Source organism: Phacochoerus africanus, chromosome 2 (assembly GCF_016906955.1).
Source record: "Phacochoerus africanus isolate WHEZ1 chromosome 2, ROS_Pafr_v1, whole genome shotgun sequence".
Lineage (NCBI taxonomy): Eukaryota > Metazoa > Chordata > Mammalia > Artiodactyla > Suidae > Phacochoerus > Phacochoerus africanus.
Genome location: NC_062545.1, coordinates 105,782,263 through 105,805,949, shown reverse-complemented (window position 1 = coordinate 105,805,949; position 23,687 = coordinate 105,782,263). Strand labels below are relative to the sequence as shown.

Here is a 23,687-nt window from a genome sequence, read left to right as displayed (position 1 = left end):
AGGAAGTGTTAAAATTATTTAGGAAGTTACTTCTCCAAATGTTTGGACTGTTTTTCCACATTATCCTCTTGTCACCTAACATTTTTTGCTGGATGTTTTTGATTATACTAAGGTAGTAGTTGTCTCTCCCCCTTCTTTATCTTGAACATAAGAATTGAGGTAATATTTGATTATTGTCTCACTGCTAGGATTTCAAAATATAGAACTGTGCATTGAGTAAATATAGGAAAATAATAAAGGAAAACTTTTGTACTAATGTTTTAAAATCATGATCTGTCATCCTGACTATTCCAGTTTAGATTTGGGTTTTTTGTGATAAAGGAAAGATGTTGATTTTAATTGTATTTTGACATAACATATGGCAGATATCTGCCAATGAGCTGTTATTGTTGAGGAGATGGTTGGCAAAAAGTATGTAGGCAAAATGATTCTTCCAACTTTGCTACCTTTCGGACAGCTTTATTGAACTAGATTGGTAATATAAATGTCCGAATATTTCATTTGGAGAAGTTGTTTTGATCATAGAGTAAATAAGTTAGACAATGAGGTTTCTATTTTTGAGATACCTGTAGATATAAAAGTTTTTATCTTAACTGTAGTCCATTCTTTTAATAAGATGTTCCAGTTAGTGGTATTGTAATTCCTTGTGGAGTGTTGACTTTTGGGACTTAGAAGTAGGATTGGATTTTTGGATCTTTTACCTTGAATAAGTTTGAAGTAATTAGATGCAAAACAATCCTATAAATTAAACATTCTGCTTTTATGTAACAAACTCTGTGCCTAGGTCTGTCTATATGGTAGTCTAATCTGTAAAATGTATAAATTAGGGATTTCTGATGTATTGACTCCTTGAAAATGCCTTAGATTTAAAAGTGCGAATGAGGGTAGGTAAACAAAAGTGCATAAACAGAATTTGGTAGTGATTTCTGCCTATAATTAAAATTATAAGGTAGAGATGGCAACTGTAAAACCTGGTTATGATAGAGGAAGTAGCCAGCCAGTTTTATATATACTATCAGCATATTTAATAAATGCTTGTCTTTTAATTATGTTAAGAAATCTGGAGTGGGATGGAGGGAACTCCAACTATAAGACTCTTATCCCAAACAGTAGGATCAGTGAAATATCCTTATTTGGCCAAATATATAAAACAAGTCCAAAATTCTTTTTAATCTAATTGAATTTTGCTATTAAGGATGTCTTTCCTAGCTTCCTTCTTTTAGTATATGAAGAAATCACATATCTGTTTCTTTTATATTTCTTTGACGGTGTCATTTTTGACACTTTCTGGTCTCTTGCTTTTTTCTCTTTTTTCTCCTCAAATCAAATAAACTGTATCTTGGAGCCATTACTTCTTCCTTTTAATTAAAGCTGACAGACTTTAGGTGTTTCTGATAGTCCTTCTTACAAAATATTCACTTTTTTAAAACTAAAATGTAAATATTTAAATCAGTGAAGAAGTGGATTTAAATCTTCCATTTGATCCTAGAATTTTCCTTTTTCTTTTTGTTAGCTAATTATTTGTTCAAAGGGTATGAAACTTTCATTTGCTCCCTTCCAGAAACATGTCTTTCGTTTTTTAATAATGATTTTTTCCAGCTTTATTGAGATGTCATTGACATATAACATTATACAAGTTTAAGGTGTACAGTATGATGGTTGGATACATGTATATATTGCCAAATGATTACCACAATAGGATTAGTTAACTCATCCATCAACCTCACGTAATTACCAATTTTTTGTTGTGGTAGTGGTGGTGAGAACATTGAGGCTATTTCTTAGAAACTTTCAGGTATACAATACAGTATTGTTAACTGTAGTCACCATGCTGTACGTTAGGTCCCCAGAATGTCTTCCTCTTATAACTGGAAGTTTGCACCCTTTGACCAACATCTCCCCATTTCTCCACCCCCAGCCCCTGGTAACCACATTCTGCTCTGTGTTTCTATGAGTTTGGCTTTTTCACATGTAAGTGAGATCATACTATAGTCGCTTTCTCTGTTTGACTTAATTCACTTAGCATAATGACCTCAGTGTTCATCTGTGTTATTGTAAATGGCAGGATTTTCTTCTTTTTTATGGATGATAATTTATTGTGTCTGTGTATATACACATATGTTTTCTTTATCCATTCATGATGCGCATTTAGGTTGTTTCCATGTCTTGGTTATTATGATTAAAGTTTCAGTGAATATGGGGGTGCAGATATCTGAGATGATGCTTTTAATTCCTTTAGGTTTATACCCAGAAGTGGGATTCTTGGATCATATGACAGTTCTGTTTCTCATTTCTTGAGGAACCTTCATACATAATGTTTTCTATCATGGCACCAATTTACATTCTTACCAATAGTGCATGAGGGTTTCCTTTTCTCTATATCCTTGCCAGCACTTATTTCTCATCTTTTTGATAATAACTAAGAATACCTATTTTTAAATATGTTAGAAGAAACTTTCTAGATGAAAGATACATATTTTTTAAATGTGCACTTTAAAGACGTTGTGTGTGAAAAGTTTATAAAAATTTTAATTCAGTTGTTATAACCCTGAAAATTACTGTTCATTCCAGGCATTCTTAACATTTACTTTTTCCTATCTTCTGACAGTTATTTCTAGTTTAGTCTTTAGTATAATGCTTTTATGATTAAGAAATAGGTATGCTAAAGCACAGAGTTCCATGGATATATTATATTCCTTACCTCTAGACAGAAAAATTGGCTGCCTGGGCAGAGGAAAGTGATAATATATTGTCCTGCACTATTTAAAAGCATTATTCTGGGAGTTCCCCTTGTGGCTCGATGGGTTAAGGACCTGACATTAGCTCCCTGAGGATGTGGGTTTGATCCCTGGGCCTTCCTCAGTAGATTAAGGATCCGGTGTGTCTGTAAGCTACAGCTTAGGTCACAGATGCAGCTCCAGTCTGGTGCTACTGTGGCTGTAGCATAGGCCCCAGCCAGCCGTGGCTCTGATTCGACCCCTGGCCCAGGAACTTCCATATGCCATGGGTGCGGCCATAAAAAGAAAAAAAAATTAAAAATTTTGTCAAACATTATTCTTGGTGATGCTGAAAAGATGTCATGTATGTATACATACTTTAAAAAATTTAACCTAACATATTATACACATTTAATCCATGTTTTATGTAATTTTTATGATGTAATTTTATAATTAACTGTGTATTATTTCAACAAGTGTTAATTGTGCTAGCGTACCCTTTTTACTTAATCATTTCCATGTTGTTATTTACAGTTTTTCACTGTTAGAGGTAGTACTCCAGTGAGTATCCTTATGTATGTAAGTTCCTTCCTATATTTTTCAATGTTTCCTTCGGCTGGATTCCCAGAAATATATTTAGTGTGAATATTATGACTTTTGATACATACTGGCAAGTTAATTTCCAAAGAGTTGTACCAAATTAAAAGTATGTTGACAAAATGAGTAGTTCAATTTAAGCTTACTTTGGTACTATTGTTAATACCTCATCTTCTTGGAAGTTCATTTAAAATTTGCATTTATTTGAATATTTTTGAAATAGAACAGATTAAAGCGTATGTGTTTAATTTTGCAAATGAGAAATGATTAATGGATTTTGAACAAGGGAGTGCTTTTTTTATTACTCCCTGAACTGAACTTGACCATATCATGTGACCTAAAGGTATAACCAAGATCTGTGCTTCCCAGGTGTGTTCCCTCTTAGCTTCTCAGAGGTCTCACTCAATGGATTATATCAACTACCTTTCATCTTCAACTCTTCTCTCTCTAAACTGGCTTCTTCGAAGCATTTAAATATATATATACACACACACATGTATACATACATACATAATATATATATTTTTGTCTTCTAAGGGCTGCACCTGCGGCATATGGAGGTTCCCAGTCTAGGGGTCTAATTGGAGCTGTAGCTGCCGAACTACGTCAGAGCCACAGCAAACATCTTGGAGTGGTGTGAGCTTGCTATGTCCTTGAACTCTGGATTTTGAGATCACGGAAATACAGTGTTTGTTCCCACTATGCCACTTGAACTGTTCTCATCAAGATTGTTGATAATCCTAATTAAATTGCATGGACAGATTTCAGTCCTTATATTACTTGACCTGCTTTAGCATTAGGCATTCTGACTACCCCTGCCTTCTGAAATACTGTCTTTTATTCTGTGACACTGTACTCTCTTGATTTTCCTTTTTTCACATTTGTTCTCAATCCTCTTCCTAGGTTCTTTCTGAAAATGGTAGGATTTCCTAGAGAATACTATGCTTCTTCTCTGTAGGAAAACCCTCCATGGATGATTTTACTCATTGTCATGGCTTCAGTTATCATTTATATGTTAATGATTTCCAAATTTACATCTTTATCCTGAGCTTCATTTTTTTGGTATCAATCTATCCACTAACACTGTTTGCTTGGAAGTCTCATTAGCAACTTTAATTCATCTTACCAAACTTCTTCATCATATTTTCAAACTAGCTTTCTTTATGCTTTATATCAGTGTAAGTACCACTGTCCACCAGGTTGCCTAAGCCAGAAACCAGAGTGTCATCCTTGACTCTTGCCCTCTTCCCATCTCTTACCCCCAAAATCTAGTTAGCCAACAAGTCCTATTGAATTTGTATCCTAACATATTCACTTGCTCCATCTCTCTACTAAGTAGCTATCATTTCATCTTCTCTGCTGCTTGTCTTATTCTCTTATTGCATCCTGAAGCTCTGTTTGATTTGATGATCTAATAGTATTATTCCACTGAAAAACATTTTGATAACTCTTGTTAGATTTTAGGTCAAAAAACCTAACTATTGGGTCAAGGCACCTAACATGACTTTTACAAAATCCTTCATGATTTGGCTTTTGGCATCTCTCTCTGGCTTCACATTCTTCTCTTGTTCTACAATTGCATCATGTGAAAATTTGCACATTTTTGAACGTGTTATTCATCTCCCCCCTGCACCCCACCCTTGCGTTTCCTGATCATATTTCATGCTGCTTTCTTTCTCATCTTTAATTAGCTATTTCCTACTCATCCCTCAAGTGTGAACTTAGACATCACTTGATCTGTCCAAGAAACCTCTGATTCTTTAAGTCTGGATTTAGAGACCCTTCTTAGTATGGCATGGTAGATGCAATGATAACAAAAAGCAGAGGAGTGACAGAATATGTAGTCTTCAGAAGCAGGGAAGTATAGGGAGAACATTCTAGACAGAAGTTTTCTCTGGCATTATTTCTTGACCTTCCACACTGGTACATAAGTGCATGGTTCTTGCTCTGGTTTATGCTCCCAGTGTAGTGGTATCACATTTTAAGTTAAACAGTTTAAATAGTCGGGGTTTTTACATTATTATGATTGAAAATAATTCATGGTTAGGGCAAGTAATGCCCTATCATCATCAGAATTCTTTATTGTTGTCAGTCTTAAAAATTGTATGCTGTATTTTCTTTATAATAGTTTTTCCTAATGCTTTAACATTTCCACCACATGCCCATCAGTGATACTTTCCTTGTGCTGAAATCCATGGGGTTCCTCCTTCTGTCTGGAGTCAGCTCTTCTCCCCTTCAGTCTGGATTCATTCTCTGTTCTTATTGTGTAACTGTAGCTGGGATTTTCTTTGCTCTGCTTCTATGTGGGGAGTTTGTTTTGTGGCATTCTGGCTTCCTTTGTTTCAGTAGACATCTTCAATTTGTAACAGGTCCTCCAGTAGCTTTCTAATAAAAGATAATGGGAGATAAAGTTTTTGAGAACTTGCACATTGGAAATAAAATTTATTCCAGCTGGAAACAATCAAGTTTGTCTGGATATGAAATCTTAAATTGAGAATCGTTTTCCCTGGAGTTTGGCAGGCATTGCTTCTGTTTTCTGGAGCTTCATTGTTGCTGAAGAGATGTTTAATGCAATGCTGAATCTCTCTTCCTTTTTTTTTTTTTGTCTTTTTAGGGCTGCACCAGCAGCATATGGAGTTTCCAGGGTAGGGATCAGATCCAAGCCTCAGTTGCAATCTATGCCACAGTTGCAGCAGTACTGGATCCTTAACCCACTGTGCCAGGCCAGGCCAGGGATCCTGTGCTTCACTGTGCCTGGTACTCCAGAGATGCCACCGATCCTGTTGTGCATAATGGGAACTCTTCTGATACACTTTTTATGGTCAATTTTTTCCCTCTCTGAAAACATTTGTATATTTATGATTTTAAAACATTTGCTAATATGTGCCTGTAGGCCTTTTTTTTCATTCACTGGGCACTTAGTAGGTGATACAGGTAACTAATGTCCTTTGCGTGGGAAATCTGTCTTGTTATTTTAATTTCTGGGTGATTTTCTTGGTTTTAACTTTTAGTCCTTTTTTGAATTTTTTATTTTGGTGATCATAGTTTTAATTCTAGCAGCTGCTGGCTTTTGTATATAAAATGTTGCTATTCTTGCCTTGTGGATACAGCCTCTACTTTTACCTCTCTGAATCTATTATTTATAGGGGTTATTTTTTTTATTTATTTGGTGTTCGCTTTTTCTCTGCTCCCTATTGACTATTTTGTTGTTGTTTACTTTAGTTTCTGATTTCTTGTTGGCTATTATGAATATTGCGTCAGTGAATATTCTAGTACGCATTTTCGATTTGGGGTTTATACAGGAATAGAAATGCTAGGTCATAGAGTTCATATGTTCAGTTTTATTAGATGCTACCATGTAGTTTTCCAAAGTGGTTGTATAAAGTTACCCGTCTACCAGCAGTGTACAGTTGCTTCAAATCCTTATCATTACTTGGTATTGTCAGTCTTTAAAATTCTGAACATTCATGTATGCGTTGAGTTTTAACTCTCATTTCCTTGATATTTAATGCTATTGTGCACTGACTGTATGTCTGTTGGCCATACAGATATCCTTTCTTTTGAAGTGCCTTGAGTCTTTTATGCATTGTTCTGTTATGTCGTTTGTCTTTTTCTCGTTGACTGGCGTGAGTTCTGTGTTATTTGCTGTTATTTTGTTTAGGATTTTTTGCATTTATATTCACAAGAGAGATTGACTTACATTTTTCTTTTCTCATAACTTTCTTCTCAAGCTTTAGTATCAAGGTTTTTCTGGCCTTGTAAAATAATCTGGGAGGTGATCTCTCTTTTAATATTCTCTGGAAGAGTTTGTATAAGATTGATACTTTTCTTTAAATGTTTGGAAGAATTAATTGTGAAGTCATCTCAGCATAATTGTTGTTTTTAAATGGAGAAGCTTAAAATTACAGATTGAATTTAGTAAGTAATAAGTAGATGAATGAATATCTATAGTTTCTGTTTCTTCTTATGCCAACTTTGAGAATGTATTTTTCTAGGAATTTGTGCATTTCATAATTTTCTTTTCTTTTCTTTTTTTGTCTTTTGCTATTTCTTTGGGCTGCTTTTGCGGCATATGGAGGTTCCCAGGCTAGGGGTCGAATCGGAGCTGTAGCCACCGGCCTACGCCAGAGCCACAGCAACGCGGGATCTGAGCCGCGTCTGCAACCTACACCACAGCTCACGGCAACGCCGGATCCTTAACCCACTGAGCAAGGCCAGGGACCTAACCCGCAACCTCATGGTTCCTAGTCGGATTCGTTAACTACTGTGCCACGACGGGAACTCCCTCATTTCATAATTTTCAAAGTTAGTAGTATAAGGTTGTTCATGATATTTTCTAATAATATTTTTAATGTTTGTAGTATCTGCTGTGATATCCTCCTTTCTCTGATGTAGGTAGTATCTAGATGAATGGTGGAATGAAGTATTGGGGAGAACATTTTTAACAAGTTTTAAACTCAGTCTATATATGCACTTTTGCCCATGGAAATTCAAACTCCAATTTTATCATCAAATTTATTAAGATATATTTATTAAGAAGAAATTGGCTAATTATAATGGGTTATGCTTTGTCTTATTTGACACTTACTGCCTTGAAGTAATTTTCTAGTAATATTTGAGACCTTTGCTTTCTCATTGTCTGTATTTGCTTACCGTTTCCTTACTCTTTATTGTCATCTTTCTGAGTCCCTTTATTTTTACGGACTTTTTTGCATAAAACATAACAGTTGATTTTTTTTTTTCCTGACTGATCCGAGGATGTTTTTTTCTTTGATAGCTGAGTTGATCATTGCCTTTATTGATTTTAAAGGTATGTTTGGTTTTGATTCTGTCATTGTATTTATATACTGTTTTAATATTTTATGGTCATTTTCTAGTGTTTCTGTTTTTGTTCTGAGGGCTAGGTTTTCCGTTTAAATGAATACGTCTGATAATTTTAAGGATTAGTAACCTGATTTAGTTCTAGTCGTGTTTTAAATGATACATATATACTTGTATTTCTTGATTTATTGATCATAAAAAGGAAATAGTATTTATTGATGTCCCAAGATTAAAAAAATGAGTCAATTTACACTGTTGGAATTAGTTTTAAGAAAGCTTTTCTGAAGGGCATCTCTTCTGATAAAACAGTTGAGTGGGTTTTGAGGTCATTAATTCATTTATTCAACAGCATATACTGCTGCTTATATTATAGGTACTGTACAAACACAAAAATCAGACATGCACCCTACCCTTGTAAAACTTCCAGTCTAATAAAGAAAACAAACACTGAACAAATTATTACAGCTGTGTGGAAATGTGACAAACAAGTGAAATAAAGGATCACGCATACATCCCTATGTGAACTTACATATTAATAAGAAAATGGTTGTTACAACTTTTGCTGTGGGAGTAGCACATGGAAAACTTACAGGCCTCGTGAATGAGAACATAGTTGTCTTAGGATAATGGTATCTTTTTAGGCATTTGAGGTATTACCTGCCCCCTGTGTGTGAGTTTGTTGGTGTTCATGACAAAGTTTAGACCAGCAGCTGCAGCAAGTTATTGCACCTCCATCCTCTTCAGCTCGAATGTTTGCCTTTTGCTTCATCCTTCCATCGTCTTTAGCCCAGATTATTATCTTTTGCCTTAACAAGCAGCCACATGAATCAAGCTTTTCCTTGATTTACATAATAATTTTCTTCTCATTATATAGCCTTTCTTCCTAGGCCACTCCCCCCAAATAAGGGGGTAGCCCATGTTTGACTTTTGATGTTTGCTGGCTGCGGTATTAAGTTAAATTGGTTTTGCTGACCCAAACTAGACAACTCAGACATCATATGGGGTTGATTTGAAATAGAGCAGTTTATAAACTGGACAGTGAATTCCTTCTGGGCAGGAAACACCGTTCCTCTGTGTAGCCCTGATCCAGTGTCTTGCATATTTAGCTTTCCATGAGTCACTAAATATAAAGTGTACATTTTTGGGGTTTTGCTTCATTCTACAAATACATGACAAGATCTTTTGTTCTTTGATTAGATTTCACAAAAGCCTTAGAAAAGTGAATAAGATATTCATTGAATTTATGAAATCCTAACATTAGAAAGTATTCTGAGCAATTCAATAAAAATTTTATATTTTCAAAGAACTTTCTCATCTTTTTTCAGCATTTTGATAACCCTCTGAGATAGATAAGACAGTTATTAATATTTCTATTTTACTAGTGAAAATACATACAAAGGCAATTAAGTGACTTCCCTAAGATAGCACATCTATTTAGTGGTTGAGTTAGAACTAAACCATTAAGCTTCCAAATGAGTTTTTTTTACTGTTACCCTATATTCCCTTTACTACAGATTCATCCCATGCAATTTGAGTGTCTCATATGATGCTTTTCTGAGGACTGTGCAGGCTAAAACGCATAAAATGGTTAGTTTTTTTTGTTTTTAGGGCCGCACTTGTGGCACATGGAAGTCCCCAGGCTAGGGGTTGAATCAGAGCTGCAGCTGCCGACCTACGCCACAGCCACAGCAATGCTGGATCCTTAACCCACTGATCGAGGCTAGGGTCGAACCCTCATCCTTATGGATTCTAGTTGGGTTTGTTACCACTGAACTGCAATGGGAACTCCCTAAATGGTTAGATTTTAAAGGTAATTTTTTCATTCTTCTACTTTACAAAGTATTAACACTTCTGTCCTCAAATACTTGGCAAGGTATATTATGTCTTACATGTTTTAAATATTTGTTTTCATTGGAAAAATGCTTGTCTTATTTCTTTGACAGTTACTGCTAGAAGTTTTAATTTGTTGCTTAAGAGTAATAGAAAATGCAGAAAAATACGGAGAAACATAAACGGCAGACTTTCGAAAGTCTTCTGACAGTAAGCAATGACAGTAGTGAAGGCGGGCAAAGGAGGCTTGAATCAGGAATTGGATTTAGTAATTAGAAGGTTACTGTGGCCTTGGGCAGGTCAGCATTAATATAATGGGAGGAGTAGAGTCCAGGTTAGAAGGAAAGAATGAATGGAAAATGGGGAAATCAAAAAGTTTCTCTCCTAGTGGCAGGAGGAAGACAGATGACTTGAGGGAGAAGTAGTGTCAGTAAGGGCATTTTTAGGTTCACCATGCACTAGTGTATCTGCCACTTCAGGAGAAGATGCCCGAGGAGAGGAAGGGGTAAAATGGAAAGTGTGAGAGGAGGATTTGGTCAAATTGATGTGTAGGATCAGGAGGAGGCAAGAGAAGACACAACCAAGCACCAAGTATAGGAATAGTCTTAGGAAGACAGCAGGATGCTTAATCCTTTAGGACAGGAAAAAAGTGGAAGAAGGGTAGGAGGGTCCAGGGATGATCTCAGGGGATCGGAGGAGGGGTAACTGAAGAAGCTCAGGGCCTTTGGGTTAGAACTGCTAGTGTTTCTAGTCAGCCTCAGAGTCGTTTACTACAGGCTTCTTGGCTTGTAGTATTTAAAGTGAACAATTAGGTTCATTTTAATATTCAGCTTGTAGTATTTAAAATGAACAATTAGGTAGGGGAGTTTGGATATATAGGAGTTATAGATTTAGTTTCATTTATTGAAATCTCAGTGTGTTTCTATAGAATCAATTTAATTTTTTTTCTAACAGGGATTATAATTTCAAAAGGTAAGGGAAGATGCCTTTTAAGATAAGATATGAAACTGATAGGAAAACACAGGTTTTAAGTTTTGGTGTGGCTCAAGTTAGTAGAGTGCTTTTTCCAGGGCTTTTTATTTAGAATTGGCCAGGCTCTACTGTTAGCTACATATCTAAGAATTCACAGAAGTTAAAATACTAAAAGATCAACCGAGTGGTTCTATTTTGTTGCTCTGCCCATACTTGAACACCTAAGGTCATTCTGAATGGAGCTGTGTTTTTTCTCAGAAGTCAATGACAGATCTGCACATACCTGTGGTCTCTGCTCCTGTGGTAATAACAGAGAGCTCCCTCTAAAACCATACAGATGCTTTCTAACTTACGGGTTGCGATACAAAATGTCATGTTTCAGTTGTTTGGAACTCCACATCTTCCAATAGAAATAATGCTATAAATGGTTCCAGCATCCCAGACCAGCCCATAAAAGACCATTGAATCTAAAGTGTGTCTGAGTTATTAAAAATAAGAACTGTTTATGACCATGTTTCTATCAGGAAATGTGTTAAATTTCACCTCTTAAGGGTAGAAGTGTTTCTTCCACATCTACTTTATCTTTCTCAGCCCCTAGTTGTCTGGCAGTGCCGAAGGAGGCCCCCAGCTCTTTATTGTGGTTCTGATAAGGCCCAGGACAGAAGAGCTGGGATAGAGACTCTTTGAAAGTGGAGAAAGGAGCTGACTGCCATGATGCATGTGCCAAGGGAGAGGCCCCCTTCCTGTTTGAGCCGTGACACCTGCCATTGTAACCCTCCTACCCTCCTGTTCCCTTTCTTCTTCCCTGGACCCATGGTTCTCAGCCAAGACCTGATTTTGTCCTCCCCACCCAAACTCCACATAACTGGGGACATTTGGCAGTGGCCACAGGCATTCTTGGTTATCACAGCAGGGGTGTACTGCTGGTACCTAGTGGGTGTAGACCAGGGATGCTGCTAAACATCCAGAACCAAAATTATCCAACCCAAAATGTCAATAATGGCAAGATTGAGAAACTCTTGGTCTAGGTCATTGCTGCTGGTTCGAGTGTTTTTCCATTCTTGCTTCACTGCAGAACAGAAATGTAGTTGGTTTCCAGATTCTCTAACTTCTATTCTTGAAACAAGCTCAGAGCCTTTATGAGGTTTTCCTGAGGGCTCTACTCTCATCACAACATGGAAATAGACTAAGTAAAAATAACAAGGAAATTACAGTTTCAAGGAATCTTAATGAAAAGCTTCCATGTTATCCACTGGACCTTAAATAGAGCAAAATTCTGATCCTTCTTTAGGCCTCAGGTCCTTCTTCGCCATTATGGTTTCCTCCTTCCCTGGGTTTCCCTCCTTCCCACCCTTACAGCTCCACCATAGAGCACCTCGGCAGGGGTCCTCTTTCCTCTCCTCCAGATGAGGATCTTAGGCTACTCTACAAGGAGTGAGGGGATGTTCCCTTTGTTATTGCATAGATCTGGCCCAAAGTACTTCCTCCTTCTTTCAGGGAATTCACAGAATGAAATTATACTGCAGCATTTCCCGAAGTACTGCTGCACAGGGTAGGGGGTCTCCTGTCTCTGCTGGTGTCTCCTCTTTTCCATCCTGCCTGGTACCACCCCTCTGGCTTCCGGGTCACGTGACCTGAGCAGTGGCTTAGAAGGGCCCTGTGCCTGGTCAAATGCTCTGCTTTCTTCATGATATGATCTTAATTCTTTCTGAACAGGGGGCCTCACGTTTCATTTTGAACTCAGCCCTGCAAATTATGTAGCTGGTCCTGCCTACCAAAGTTCTCCCAACCAAACTTGGGTCTAGGAGAGACTGGCTCGGATGAGAAAAGGAAGAGGAAGGGATTTTTAGATGCTTATAGCAGCAAGAAAGCCCTGGTGGAAAATCTGGGTGGGAAGGGCAGATTTGAATGAATGTTTCAGTCTTCATTCAGAAATACCTCACAGAGCAGACTCTTTTTGGTTTGCTGATATTTATTACTTTTAATAAGATGACTATTTACTAGGTGCTATTGTGTGATCAGCAGTGTGCTAGATGTCATGAGTAAAACTAAGCAGTAAATTTGATATTTGCTCCCTACTGGGTGTGTTCAAGTGTTTATAAAACCTCCTTATTTAGTGTCCATCACCTTTTGGGATTGTTTTTATTGTCCCGTTCCATAGGGTAGGAAACTGAAATGGGTTTAGTTGTCCAGCTTTCTAAAACTAGTAAATGGCAAGCAAGGATCTGAACCCAGGTTGGTCTGATTGTAAAGGCCAGTCCCCTTGATTCTGCTACTCAGAAGTTCAGTATTCCTACCCTCAGGGTTGACGCTCATTTTGAGGTCATAAGTATACATAGAAAGTCAATTTCTTTTAATCAGTTAATTTTTTAAAAACACCACACATGTTTTTCATTTTTCAAATTAAATGTAATGGTGGATGAAAATGTTACTGGTGTATTTGATCTAAATGCTTTTCCATGTGTTCCTGAGGAATAGATATTAACATAAGTAACCTAAAACAGTATTCTTTTTTTCCCATTTATTTATTTATTTATTTCAAATTTTTTATTGAAGTATAGTTGATTTACAATGTGTTAATTTCTGTTATACAGCAAAGTGACTCAATTATACATATATACATTCTTTTTTATATTCTTTTCCATTATGATTTATGCCAGGATACTGAATATAGTTCCCTGTGCTATACAGTAGGACTTTTTTGTTTATACATTCCGTAGGTAGTAGTTTGTATCTACTGCTTCCAAACTCCCAATCCATCCTTCCTCCACCCCTCTCCCCCATGGCAACCACAAGTCTGTCCTCTATGTCTATAAGTCTGCTAAAACAGTATTTTTTTTTTTGCCTTTTGTCTCCACACCTGCAGCATGTGGAGATTTCCAGGCTAGGGGTCAGATTGGAGCTGTAGCTGCTGGCCTATGCCAGGGCCATAGTAACTTGGGATCTGAGCCACATCTGTGACCTACAGCACAGCTCACGGCAACTCCAGATCCCCAACCCACTGTGCAAGGCCAGGGATCAAACCTGCGTCCTCATGGATGCTAGTCAGATTGTTTCTGCTAAGCCACGACAGGAACTCCTAAAACAGTATTCTTATAGAAAAAACTCAAAAACCTTCAGTTTGGTATGCTTTGTAAATCATTCCCTCTTTTTGTTTTATGAAATGTCTGCTAACACTCCAGATGTAACTTATCTGAAAGGTTTCTTGGAGTGGGGGGTCTCAGTCTTTAATTTCCATCCACCAAGTAAAAAAATGTGGTATTCAATGTCATTGATATTTTCAGTTAATTCTAAGAAAGCTAATTTTTAGAGAATATATATCATATCTATTCTTTGGTTTTTATCATGTGAGCTACTCCAAATTATTGTTTGATATCAGTTTAATACCCATGCCGGCTTTACCCTAAATACATTACACGACTAGGCCTCTTGTAGGAGGAGGGAGGCATCGGCACCAATCACCTGCAGTAGGCAATTTGCACAGTACTATGTAGTAGGTAAATGGATTAAAAGCAACTTCATAATTTTCTTAGCAGTTACCGATCTTTCATCCGCTTTTGATTTCATGAATTAGTAGGGTCTCAGGCCTCTTACTGTTACCCCGGAGCCAAACCTATAAATGTTCTTCCAGAGCTTTTACCATTAAGATCAGGACTGTCTAATCCCACTGACCTGAATGTTTACTCCAACTGCGCCATTGACTAGTTGTGCATCCTTGGTAAGTTACTGTACGTGGGAGTGATGGTATCTTCAAATTGCTATAGGAAGGACTAATCAAATTACTGCTCATAAAACCCTGAGCACAGGGCCAGGCTGAAGAAAGGGGCTTGGTGGGTAAGTGTAGTTTGTCATCTTCCTCCTCTTATTCCACCAAGAGACTATGACTGGGTATAAACAGAACTTTGGGCAAGCCCTTTCTCTGTTTACACTTAAACAGTTTAGCATACTCTTAAACATGCTTTGACACATGTCCTCCTACAGTGAATAACATAAAGACAAGTATCTTCCTCCAGTGCTCTTCAAGGAGAGGATAGCATAATATGTTTTTTATCTTCTGCTAAAATTAGGAATCAAACTTGGTGGTGGTGGGGTGGTCCTCAGTGATTGGTATACACAGCTTTGTGTGGGCCCTCCTGTTCTCTCAGCACAGATCAGACCAGCCTTTCTCAAACTGAGATCCCCAACCTGCGTCAGAATTACCTCAGGCACTTGTAAAAAAAATGAACTCAAACTAGCTTTCTAACCCCAGCCCTAATGAGCAGAATCCCTAGGGCTGAGGCCTTGGAACATGTATTTAAAATAAACCACCAAATAGTAAGTTTTGTTAGTTTTCCACCAAATAGTAAGATTTGTTAGTTTTCCGCCAAATAGTAATAGGCAGTGATAATAATGACCAGCTCCGGTGCCCAGCAACATATATAATAAGCACTATAAGAATATTTGTTGAATTTGGATCAGTTCTCTACTTACTTTTTTCCAGTAAACCCTTCTGTTCTGACTTCCTGCAAAGAGCACAAATACCCTCTGAGGACATGTATATTAAGCTCCCAATGAACACAAACAACCTGAGCTCCCAGCACCACAGAACAGGGATGTGTGTTTGTGTATGTTGTGAGGAATTGTTTGGTATCCCCCTTCCTTACTCATTGGATATCATTTGTTTTTGTTTTTGTTTTTGTTTCCTTTTCTTTTTAGGGCCGCACTTATGGAATATGGAGGTTCCCAGGCTAGGGGTCGCATCGGAGCTGTAGCTGCTGGCCCATACCACAGCCCCACAGCAACTCAGGATCCGAGCCGAATGCCGGATCCTTAACCCACTGAGTGAGGCCAGGGATCAAACCCGTGTCCTCATGGATACTAGTCGGGTTCATTAACCACTGAGCCATGACGGGAACTCCTGGATATCATCTGGAAGACAAGTTGAACGCCCAAGTCCCAAATAAGTTCAGGGCCATTTAGAAAAGAAAACGCTACAGTTGTATTCTGGGTTGGTGGCATTTTCAGGAAACCAGTTTGATGGTTCATCTCACTCAAGAAGCAGCTTTCATAACACACCATCATGTTTGTCTTTTCGGTCTCTAAGATAAAAGCACATGCAGCTGTGCACCCACTGATCTCACAGAGGCACTTACTCCATTCATGTGAGGAGCAAAGGTGTAGAGCTGAACTCCATTTCCCAGTAAGATGGTTTTTCCAAAGCTGTGCTATCCCTGCCAGTGATATTTTAGGCACTTTTTGGATTTTGGATGACTTTTAATCCTATTCATTGCTTCTCCATCTACTAGTTTCCAGGATAGGGCACTGGGGCCTTGCCTAGATGTTTGGCAGTATAAAATGATGCACACATGGGAGCTCTCCAGCTTTCTTGTATACTGGAGAATGACAAAGAAAACATGATTATTGAGACATCAGGACAGTCTGATTAGTGGGGATTAGACAGGGATGTAATAACTGAGGGTGATAGCACATGAGGGGATTTCTCCAAATATTACATCACTGATCCTTAAAAGTATTACACTGATTATTTGACCTCACACCAGGCAGCAAGGTTAAGCAGAGAAAAATCATTGGATTTGGCAGGTGAAATCAGGTTTTCATTGGGTCGGTTAGGATTTATGAAAGCAGTAGGGTTCATGCAAGTTTGGTGGCAGAGACAGGACAGCTCTCCCAGAGGGGGACTCCTTACGAATTTAGGGAGACTTGTCTTTTTGCTATTTCTTTTTTTTTTTTTTTATCTTTTCAATATTTCTGTCTTTAGATTTCTAATGATAGTGCCATAGGAAGAACTCCAGATGACCACAGTCAGTCACCTATAAATACATGGAATATGTAAATGAGTAGACCTGAAGTTTTAAATTCAGGCAGAGGAAGACCCCTCCCTTGCCCTGCATCCTTCCAACACACGCAGGGCTCTCAAGTGACCAGAGATGATGAGAAAAGGTCACTGAATTTGGTAACCTAACTTAATGGAAATTTATGGTATAGGGGATGGGGTAATAAAGTTGCACTGGGCCTGGGAGAATAGAAATAGCGCATTTTAATCAGTCTTTGAGTAACTGGCTTGGGGAAAAAAAAAAGGAAGTCGTAACCAGATAAAGTTTGTATTTATAAATAAACCAGAGTACAGTTCCAGCACCCTAAGGAATTCCGTCCTGCTGCGCCCTTGCAGTGAGACCCTTCCTTCACCCCTAATGCCTGGCAACCATCCCTAGAGTTTTTTTCTTTTTCAGGATGTCATATAAATTCACTCATACAGTATGCCAAAGACTGGCTTCCTTCACTTAGCATAATACCTCTTCAGTGTAAAATTTAAAAATATTTTAAAGTGCAGAATCTCCCTCCTCTCCAAAACAAAACAAGTAGGAGCCTAAGAAGATGGATGTAGAGAAGATGAGTTAGGAACACACTGAAATGTAAAAGAGATCTGGCTCAGGGCAATGGTTCCAGTCCCCACAGTACCTAGGTGGGGTGGACAGGATGGAGAGGAGGACCGTGGTGATCCTGACCAGTTAAATGTTTTCTTTTCTCGAACTAGCCTCCTTTCCTTCTCTGACCTTTCCTTCTGCCCTTCTCTCCAGGATGGGGGTAGGGATGGGAGGAAAATACACATACACACACTCATATAAATACATGTAGCTCCATTTTCATGGCATATGTTGTTCCTTTAGAGTCATTGTCTTACTAGATTCAACTTTGGTTTTAGGTGAGGGCTGTCAGGTGATGCATGGGGGTACCGAGACTTGTAATCTAGAGCTGTACACTTGCTTCTCAATCCAAGATTTATTTTGCAAAATTTTTCTTTCTAAATTTTTGTTTTTATCTTCCTTCAAAGTAATAGAAATTTAAACGTTAAAAATTATAGAATGTAAAAAATTTAACTTTTGATATCTAGAATTGGAGTTTTTAGATGCAATTTATTGGTAATTATCTGTGTACATAGTTTTTATGCTTTGTTTTTGGTAGTGTTACTTTATTTTTATAAATTATTTCATTTTATTGTAAAAGCGCTAACTAATCTCATATTCACTGATTCCTCTGTATACTTTTTCATTAGGAATTAACTGCACTTTTTTTTTTTTCCCTTCTCTAGTGATATCCAAAGCTTAGATGATGTTATTCCTTCATAGAGGCAGGGTTTCTTGGGACATTTATCACAGTCATCAATTATTACCTTCCCCTAACTATTTTTCATTCATGATGGTTAATGTATTCATGTCCTCATGTATGCCGACCACACATTCTGTTGCTGATATAACTTGTATGGAGATGTGACCACATGCTAGAGGTCTTCAAAGGACAGTGAAGCAGGTTACTCTTGGTGCTAGCATTGTGGTTATTATATAATCTAACATATTACTGTTCTACCATAAATAGAATTATTTTACTGTATCTTCTCATTCATCTGGAAGGCGATTATCTGATACTTCTTTTATACTCAGAAGTTAGAATATAAGCCTGAAAAGCCCTCAATTGGTCATATCTTTTTAAGTAAATAAAATAAACCTTGTACCTACTCTGTGACAGGTGTTTACATAGATTGCTTTATTTAATCCCCCACAATGATCGTATGTGTTAGTCATTGCTGCCACATTTTACAGAAGAGGAAATTGAAACTTCTTAGGTTATAAAACTTGTCAAAGGTCATACACCTATAGCTGGGGTTTCAACTTAGGTTTGTATGTCCCCTAAGATCCTCATTCTGAGTCCGTTTACTCCCATATTCAATTATCTACATGAATATTTTTTTCACTATTTACTATGTGACAGGCCCTAGGTATCCAGGATTAAAGATAGCTATACAGAATCCTAAGGTATTCCTTTATCTATTTTTTGGGCTGTAGCAAATGTGAAACAGAGAAGAGACATGAGGCTTGAGGACAAAGACACTGTCTGTGTCTGTCTTACCTGCTGTTGCATCCGAACAAGCACAGCACATAGTAGTAGCTCAATAGATACATGTCAAACAGATGAATGACATTAGTGTAGGAAGGATATAAAATCAGACAGCAGAACTTCCCAGGACCATTTCGTGTTGAAATAAGCAATCACATACCTCAGTAGCCATGTGGGTATGAAGAGCCTTCAGTGTGCTCACTGAGGCCAGAATGATGACCTGGGCCCACCAAGTGACTAAGGCGACCCAGGCTCTGTGCAACAGGAAGAGAGTCACTCATGAATGTGACATCCTGTTCAAAAAGCAAGGAAGTATGTAAGACATTTTAGAAAAGTTTCCATAAAAAATGACTCTTTCCCCCCTTAAATTATGCTGAAGGGCTAAACTTCAGTGTCTTGGAAAAAAAAAATCACATAGACGGAGGAGTTCTTTTCCCTAATGCTATTGGATAATAGGGTATTACATCATGTAGTTTGTTTTATTTTCCCTGACAAATTATAACTTTAAACTTTCATGCCGAACGAATCTTTAAAAAAAGGCCAGTTATACTTTGGGAAGATACCTTATAAAGGGCTACATGTATTACATAGCACTTAACAATCTATAGTATGTAACAAGTGACTAGGTTGCATAGAATAACAAAACAATTTTTGTGTAATACCATTTGAAAGAGTTTTGATGTGTTCATCAAAGTTATTCATGTTTGGGATATCATTTAGTTTTTCATAAGGGAAAAAAATGGAGAAATTAGGAGACTATTGAAATGATTTCAATTTCATTATTCAACAGCATCGATGCGCTACTTTCTTGTTCCAAGAATGTATCTATTAACAGTGATGTTTTGCCTTACAGCTTTTCTGGGAGAAGAGGCTACAAGGACTTAGTGCATCAGATGTAACAGAACAAATTATAAAAACCATGGAACTACCTAAAGGTCTTCAAGGTATTATCCAAGTTCAGTTGAGCAGTACCTACTATATGCCAGGCTCTGTGTTAGATGCAGTGGAGCCGGGCATAACTGAGACCAGTCTTTGCTGTGGGGACTGTATACCTTGCTGGATGATGGACCTCCTGGGTTTTGGTAAACCCAGAGGAAATGTACCTGAAAAACGTGTGCATTGCAGAGATTCTTCAGGGAGGTGTCATACTTAAGATTTTTTCTGTGTGTACATTTTGGCTTTAGATCAGTTAGGTTTCGCACGTAAATTTACCCACGTGCTGCTTTTAGACCCAGATGCAGCTGAGTGGCAGAATATCCCAAGCTTCCTACTTGAAGCAGCATCTGGCTCCAGCACTTGTTCTTTCTCTCCTGCTCTCGTCAAGAGAGCAGCCAACAGCTCTCCTTCTGCTTCTCCCTCCACAAACTGCTGCTCCACATAGCAGTGGGAGCAGATGCCCATTGGTCCAGTGACAGCAGGGAGTGGGATGAGGGTGGAGAACTCAGCTGCTGGCGTGCTTGTCATGTCTGTTAACTCCAAGCTCTAGAGAAGCATTTGTTTTCAAGTATTAGAACTTTGACTTCTAAACCTCAGTATATCCTGGATTGTGCAAAAATGCTCGTGATTCATGGTTAGAATATTGCCTCATCCCTCTATGTTCTTGGAAATCATTGCTTTAACTAATTAACACGTTTAGGACATTAAGCAATGCACTTAAATGTAGCCATGGTTCCAGTCTCCTCCTTATAGTCAAGGTGTGCAATTATTAATTCTGTTAATTTGGATATTTTCTTAGGTATTTGAAAGCCCTACACAAAAAAGATAAGTGTTGAGATATGACTATAAGTTAATGTTAAAAGCTACAGTAGAAACTATTCTAGGACCCTAGGGACACATTAATAGGGATACTTAAGTGTAATATAACCTTAGAAGGGACTTAGATCATTAAAATAATTATCCTTGCATGAGGAAATGTAGCCAACTTTTAAAAATTTTAGTACGTTAGAAATTGTATTTTTAGATTGTGTTAAAGTGTTATTAAAAAAAAAAAAAGGAGTTCCTGTCTTGGCTGAGCAGTTAATGGACCCTACTAGTATCCATGAGGATGCACATTTGATCCCTGGCCTTGCTCAGTGGGTTAGGGATCCGGCATTGCCATGAGCTGAGTGTAGCTCAGCTGCAGCTATAGCTCAGATTCGAACCCTAGCTTGGTAACTTCCAGTGTGGCCCTAAAAAGCATTAAAAAAAAAAAAAACCAACAAACTCAAGTATTTTGTTACTATTTCTTTAATGTTAATTCTTTGGTGTTTAACAGTGAAGCAGATGTGCTTTTATCCTTTCCTCCTTTGGCTTGTGTCAATTTTAAATAGCTGATCCCAGAGGAATATAAAAATATCAGTTGTTTTAGGTTACATAAGGTTTCCTCAGCACATCTAGAAATTTTCCTTTGACTCATACATGTTTCTCATTGCAGGAGTTGGTCCAGGGAGTAATGATGAGACCCTTTTATCTGCTGTTGCCAGTGCTTTGCACACAAGCTCCGCACCAATCACAGGGCAAGTCTCTGCTGCTGTGGAAAAGAACCCCGCTGTTTGGCTTAACACATCTCAACCCCTTTGCAAGGCTTTCATTGTCACAGATGAAGACATTAGGTAAGGCAGCTTAACGTGACTTCAAAACTTTTCTTTTATACTTGATACATTTTTTTACTGCCTCTTAGATCCAGTAGCACATCTAATAAGTGAGGAGCCAATCATAAAGTTATATGTATATGTATATATTTTTTTGCAGAGATTTTGTGAAACTAATGTAAGGTAATATAGGACATTTAAAACAAATGCATGTGTGAAAAGGTAGCAGTTGCTGTGTATAATGCATATCATCATGATTATGTCCAAAGGACAGCTCAGTTGTACTCTCTCTCCACATCATTTTTGCAGTGTCTTATGCAATTTGGGGTTCTGCCTTTCTGCTCTGAAGAACCACGTTCATTCAGTTATACCTTTTGTGATTGCTTACTGCATTGGTTTGTCTGCAAACCAATCTCTTTAAAGCAGATCGTAGCCATGCTACTTTAAGCTCAGTTGTGTTTTCAAAGTTTAATTTGCTTGTCTTGATTATGTTTACCTCACATAAGCTCTTTTAGATATTTACTTATCTCCACTTTTCCTTGTTTCAAATAAAGATTTAAGGTGGCTCCAAAAAGGCATGTGGGTGCACACACCCACTTACCCCCGACACACACATACATCCTGTGAAGCCAAATGAGAAACAAATGAGAAGATGAGGCAAAAGCAAATAAACAAATCCAAGGAGGGTTCCCATTGTGCAGTGAAATGAATCTGACTAGTATCCATGAGGATCCAGGTTTGATCCTTGGCCTTGCTCTGTGGGTCAGGGATCTGGCATTGCTGTGAGCTGTGATGTAGGTCACAGACGTGGCTAGGATCCTGCATTGCTGTGGCTGTGGTGTAGGCTGGCATCTGCATCTCTGATTTGACCCCCAGCCTGGGAACTTCCATATGCTACAGGTGTGGCCCTAAAAAAAATAGCTAGGAATGAGGAGCAGACAGCCTGCATCTGTTAACATCCTTTACTCTTTCTAAAGCTGGGCCAGAAATTAGATTTTTAGCAGCAAATTATGAAAGGAAACACATAGCTCAGATCGATAATGCCCAGGAAGTATAAGCAAACCATTGTTCAAGAGAATATTCCAGGTATTGAAACCACAACTAGATTCTTACATGGAATTTATGAACTTCAGTATTATTACTTTACAGTAATTTTGTAGTACACTGTATTTTCTATAAAAATAGGAAAGTGTGTATATACTTCACTCTATCTTCTGAATGTAAACTAGGTTTTACTGGAGTCTTATTCTAAGACGAAACCAGCAGATGGCACTTTCGAATTAAAAATATGTATTATATCCGTATTTGTTTCTAAATCCATGAAAGTTGGCATGGGAATGTTTTTAAATGCATGAATCTAACTAGGTTTATAATTGGAAAGCCTTTCCTGGGTTTTAAAGTAAATATGTAGAATGGTTTGCAAATATGTGGAATGGTTCAAAGTTGCATTCAGATGCCTTGATCAGATGTTTTGATTACATAGAATTTATGATCAGGAGTTCCCGTCGTGGCGCAGTGGTTAACGAATCCGACTAGGAACCATGAGGTTGCGGGTTTGGTCCCTGCCCTTGCTCAGTGGGTTAACGATCCGGCGTTGCCGTGAGCTGTGGTGTAGGTTGCAGACGAGGCTCGGATCCCGCGTTGCTGTGGCTCTGGCGTAGGCCGGTGGCTACAGCTCCGATTCAACCCCTAGCCTGGGAACCTCCATATGCCGCGGGAGCGGCCCAAGAAATAGCAACAACAACAACAACAACAAAAAAGACAAAAAGACAAAAAAAAAAGAATTTATGATCAGTGTTATTATTATTTTTTGGTCTTTTTGTCTTTTTAGAGCTGCACCCTTGGCATATGGAGGTTCTGAGGCCAGGCGTTGAATTGGAGCTGTGGCTGATGGCCTACTCCACAGCCACAGCAACTCGGGATCATAGCTCAGGGCCACACAGGATCCTTAACCCACCACCGAGTAAGGCCAGGGATCGAACCTGTGTCCTCAAGGATACTAGTCAGGTTTGCTAACTGCTAGCCACAATGGGAACTCCAAGATCGTGTTATTTTTATTTATTTATTTATTTATTTATTTTTGTCTTTTTGCCGTTTTATTGGGCTGCTCTCGCGGCATATGGAGTTCCCAGGCTAGGGGGCAAATCGGAGCTGTAGCCACTGGCCTACACCAGAGCCACAGCAACTCGGGATCCGAGCCGTGTCTGCAACCTACACCACAGCTCATGGCAACACCGGATCATTAACCCACTGAGCAAGGGCAAGGATTGAACCCGCAACCTCATGG

The 23,687-nt window shown here is 38.2% G+C and overlaps 1 protein-coding gene across 2 annotated transcripts in view; it reads left to right on the top strand.

The window, feature by feature from the left end:
- The window catches only part of MBD2 (methyl-CpG binding domain protein 2), a 66,303-nt gene that overhangs the window by 34,895 nt on the left and 7,721 nt on the right, over window positions 1-23,687 (top strand). The window contains exons 4-5 of one of the 2 annotated variants that reach the window (XM_047765193.1): window positions 19,684-19,774; window positions 21,244-21,421. In XM_047765193.1, coding sequence (XP_047621149.1) covers window positions 19,684-19,774; window positions 21,244-21,421 — 269 coding nt within the window. Of the gene's footprint in view, window positions 1-19,683; window positions 19,775-21,243; window positions 21,422-23,687 lie in introns of those variants that run through there. The other variant, XR_007132852.1, reaches the window with a different exon arrangement.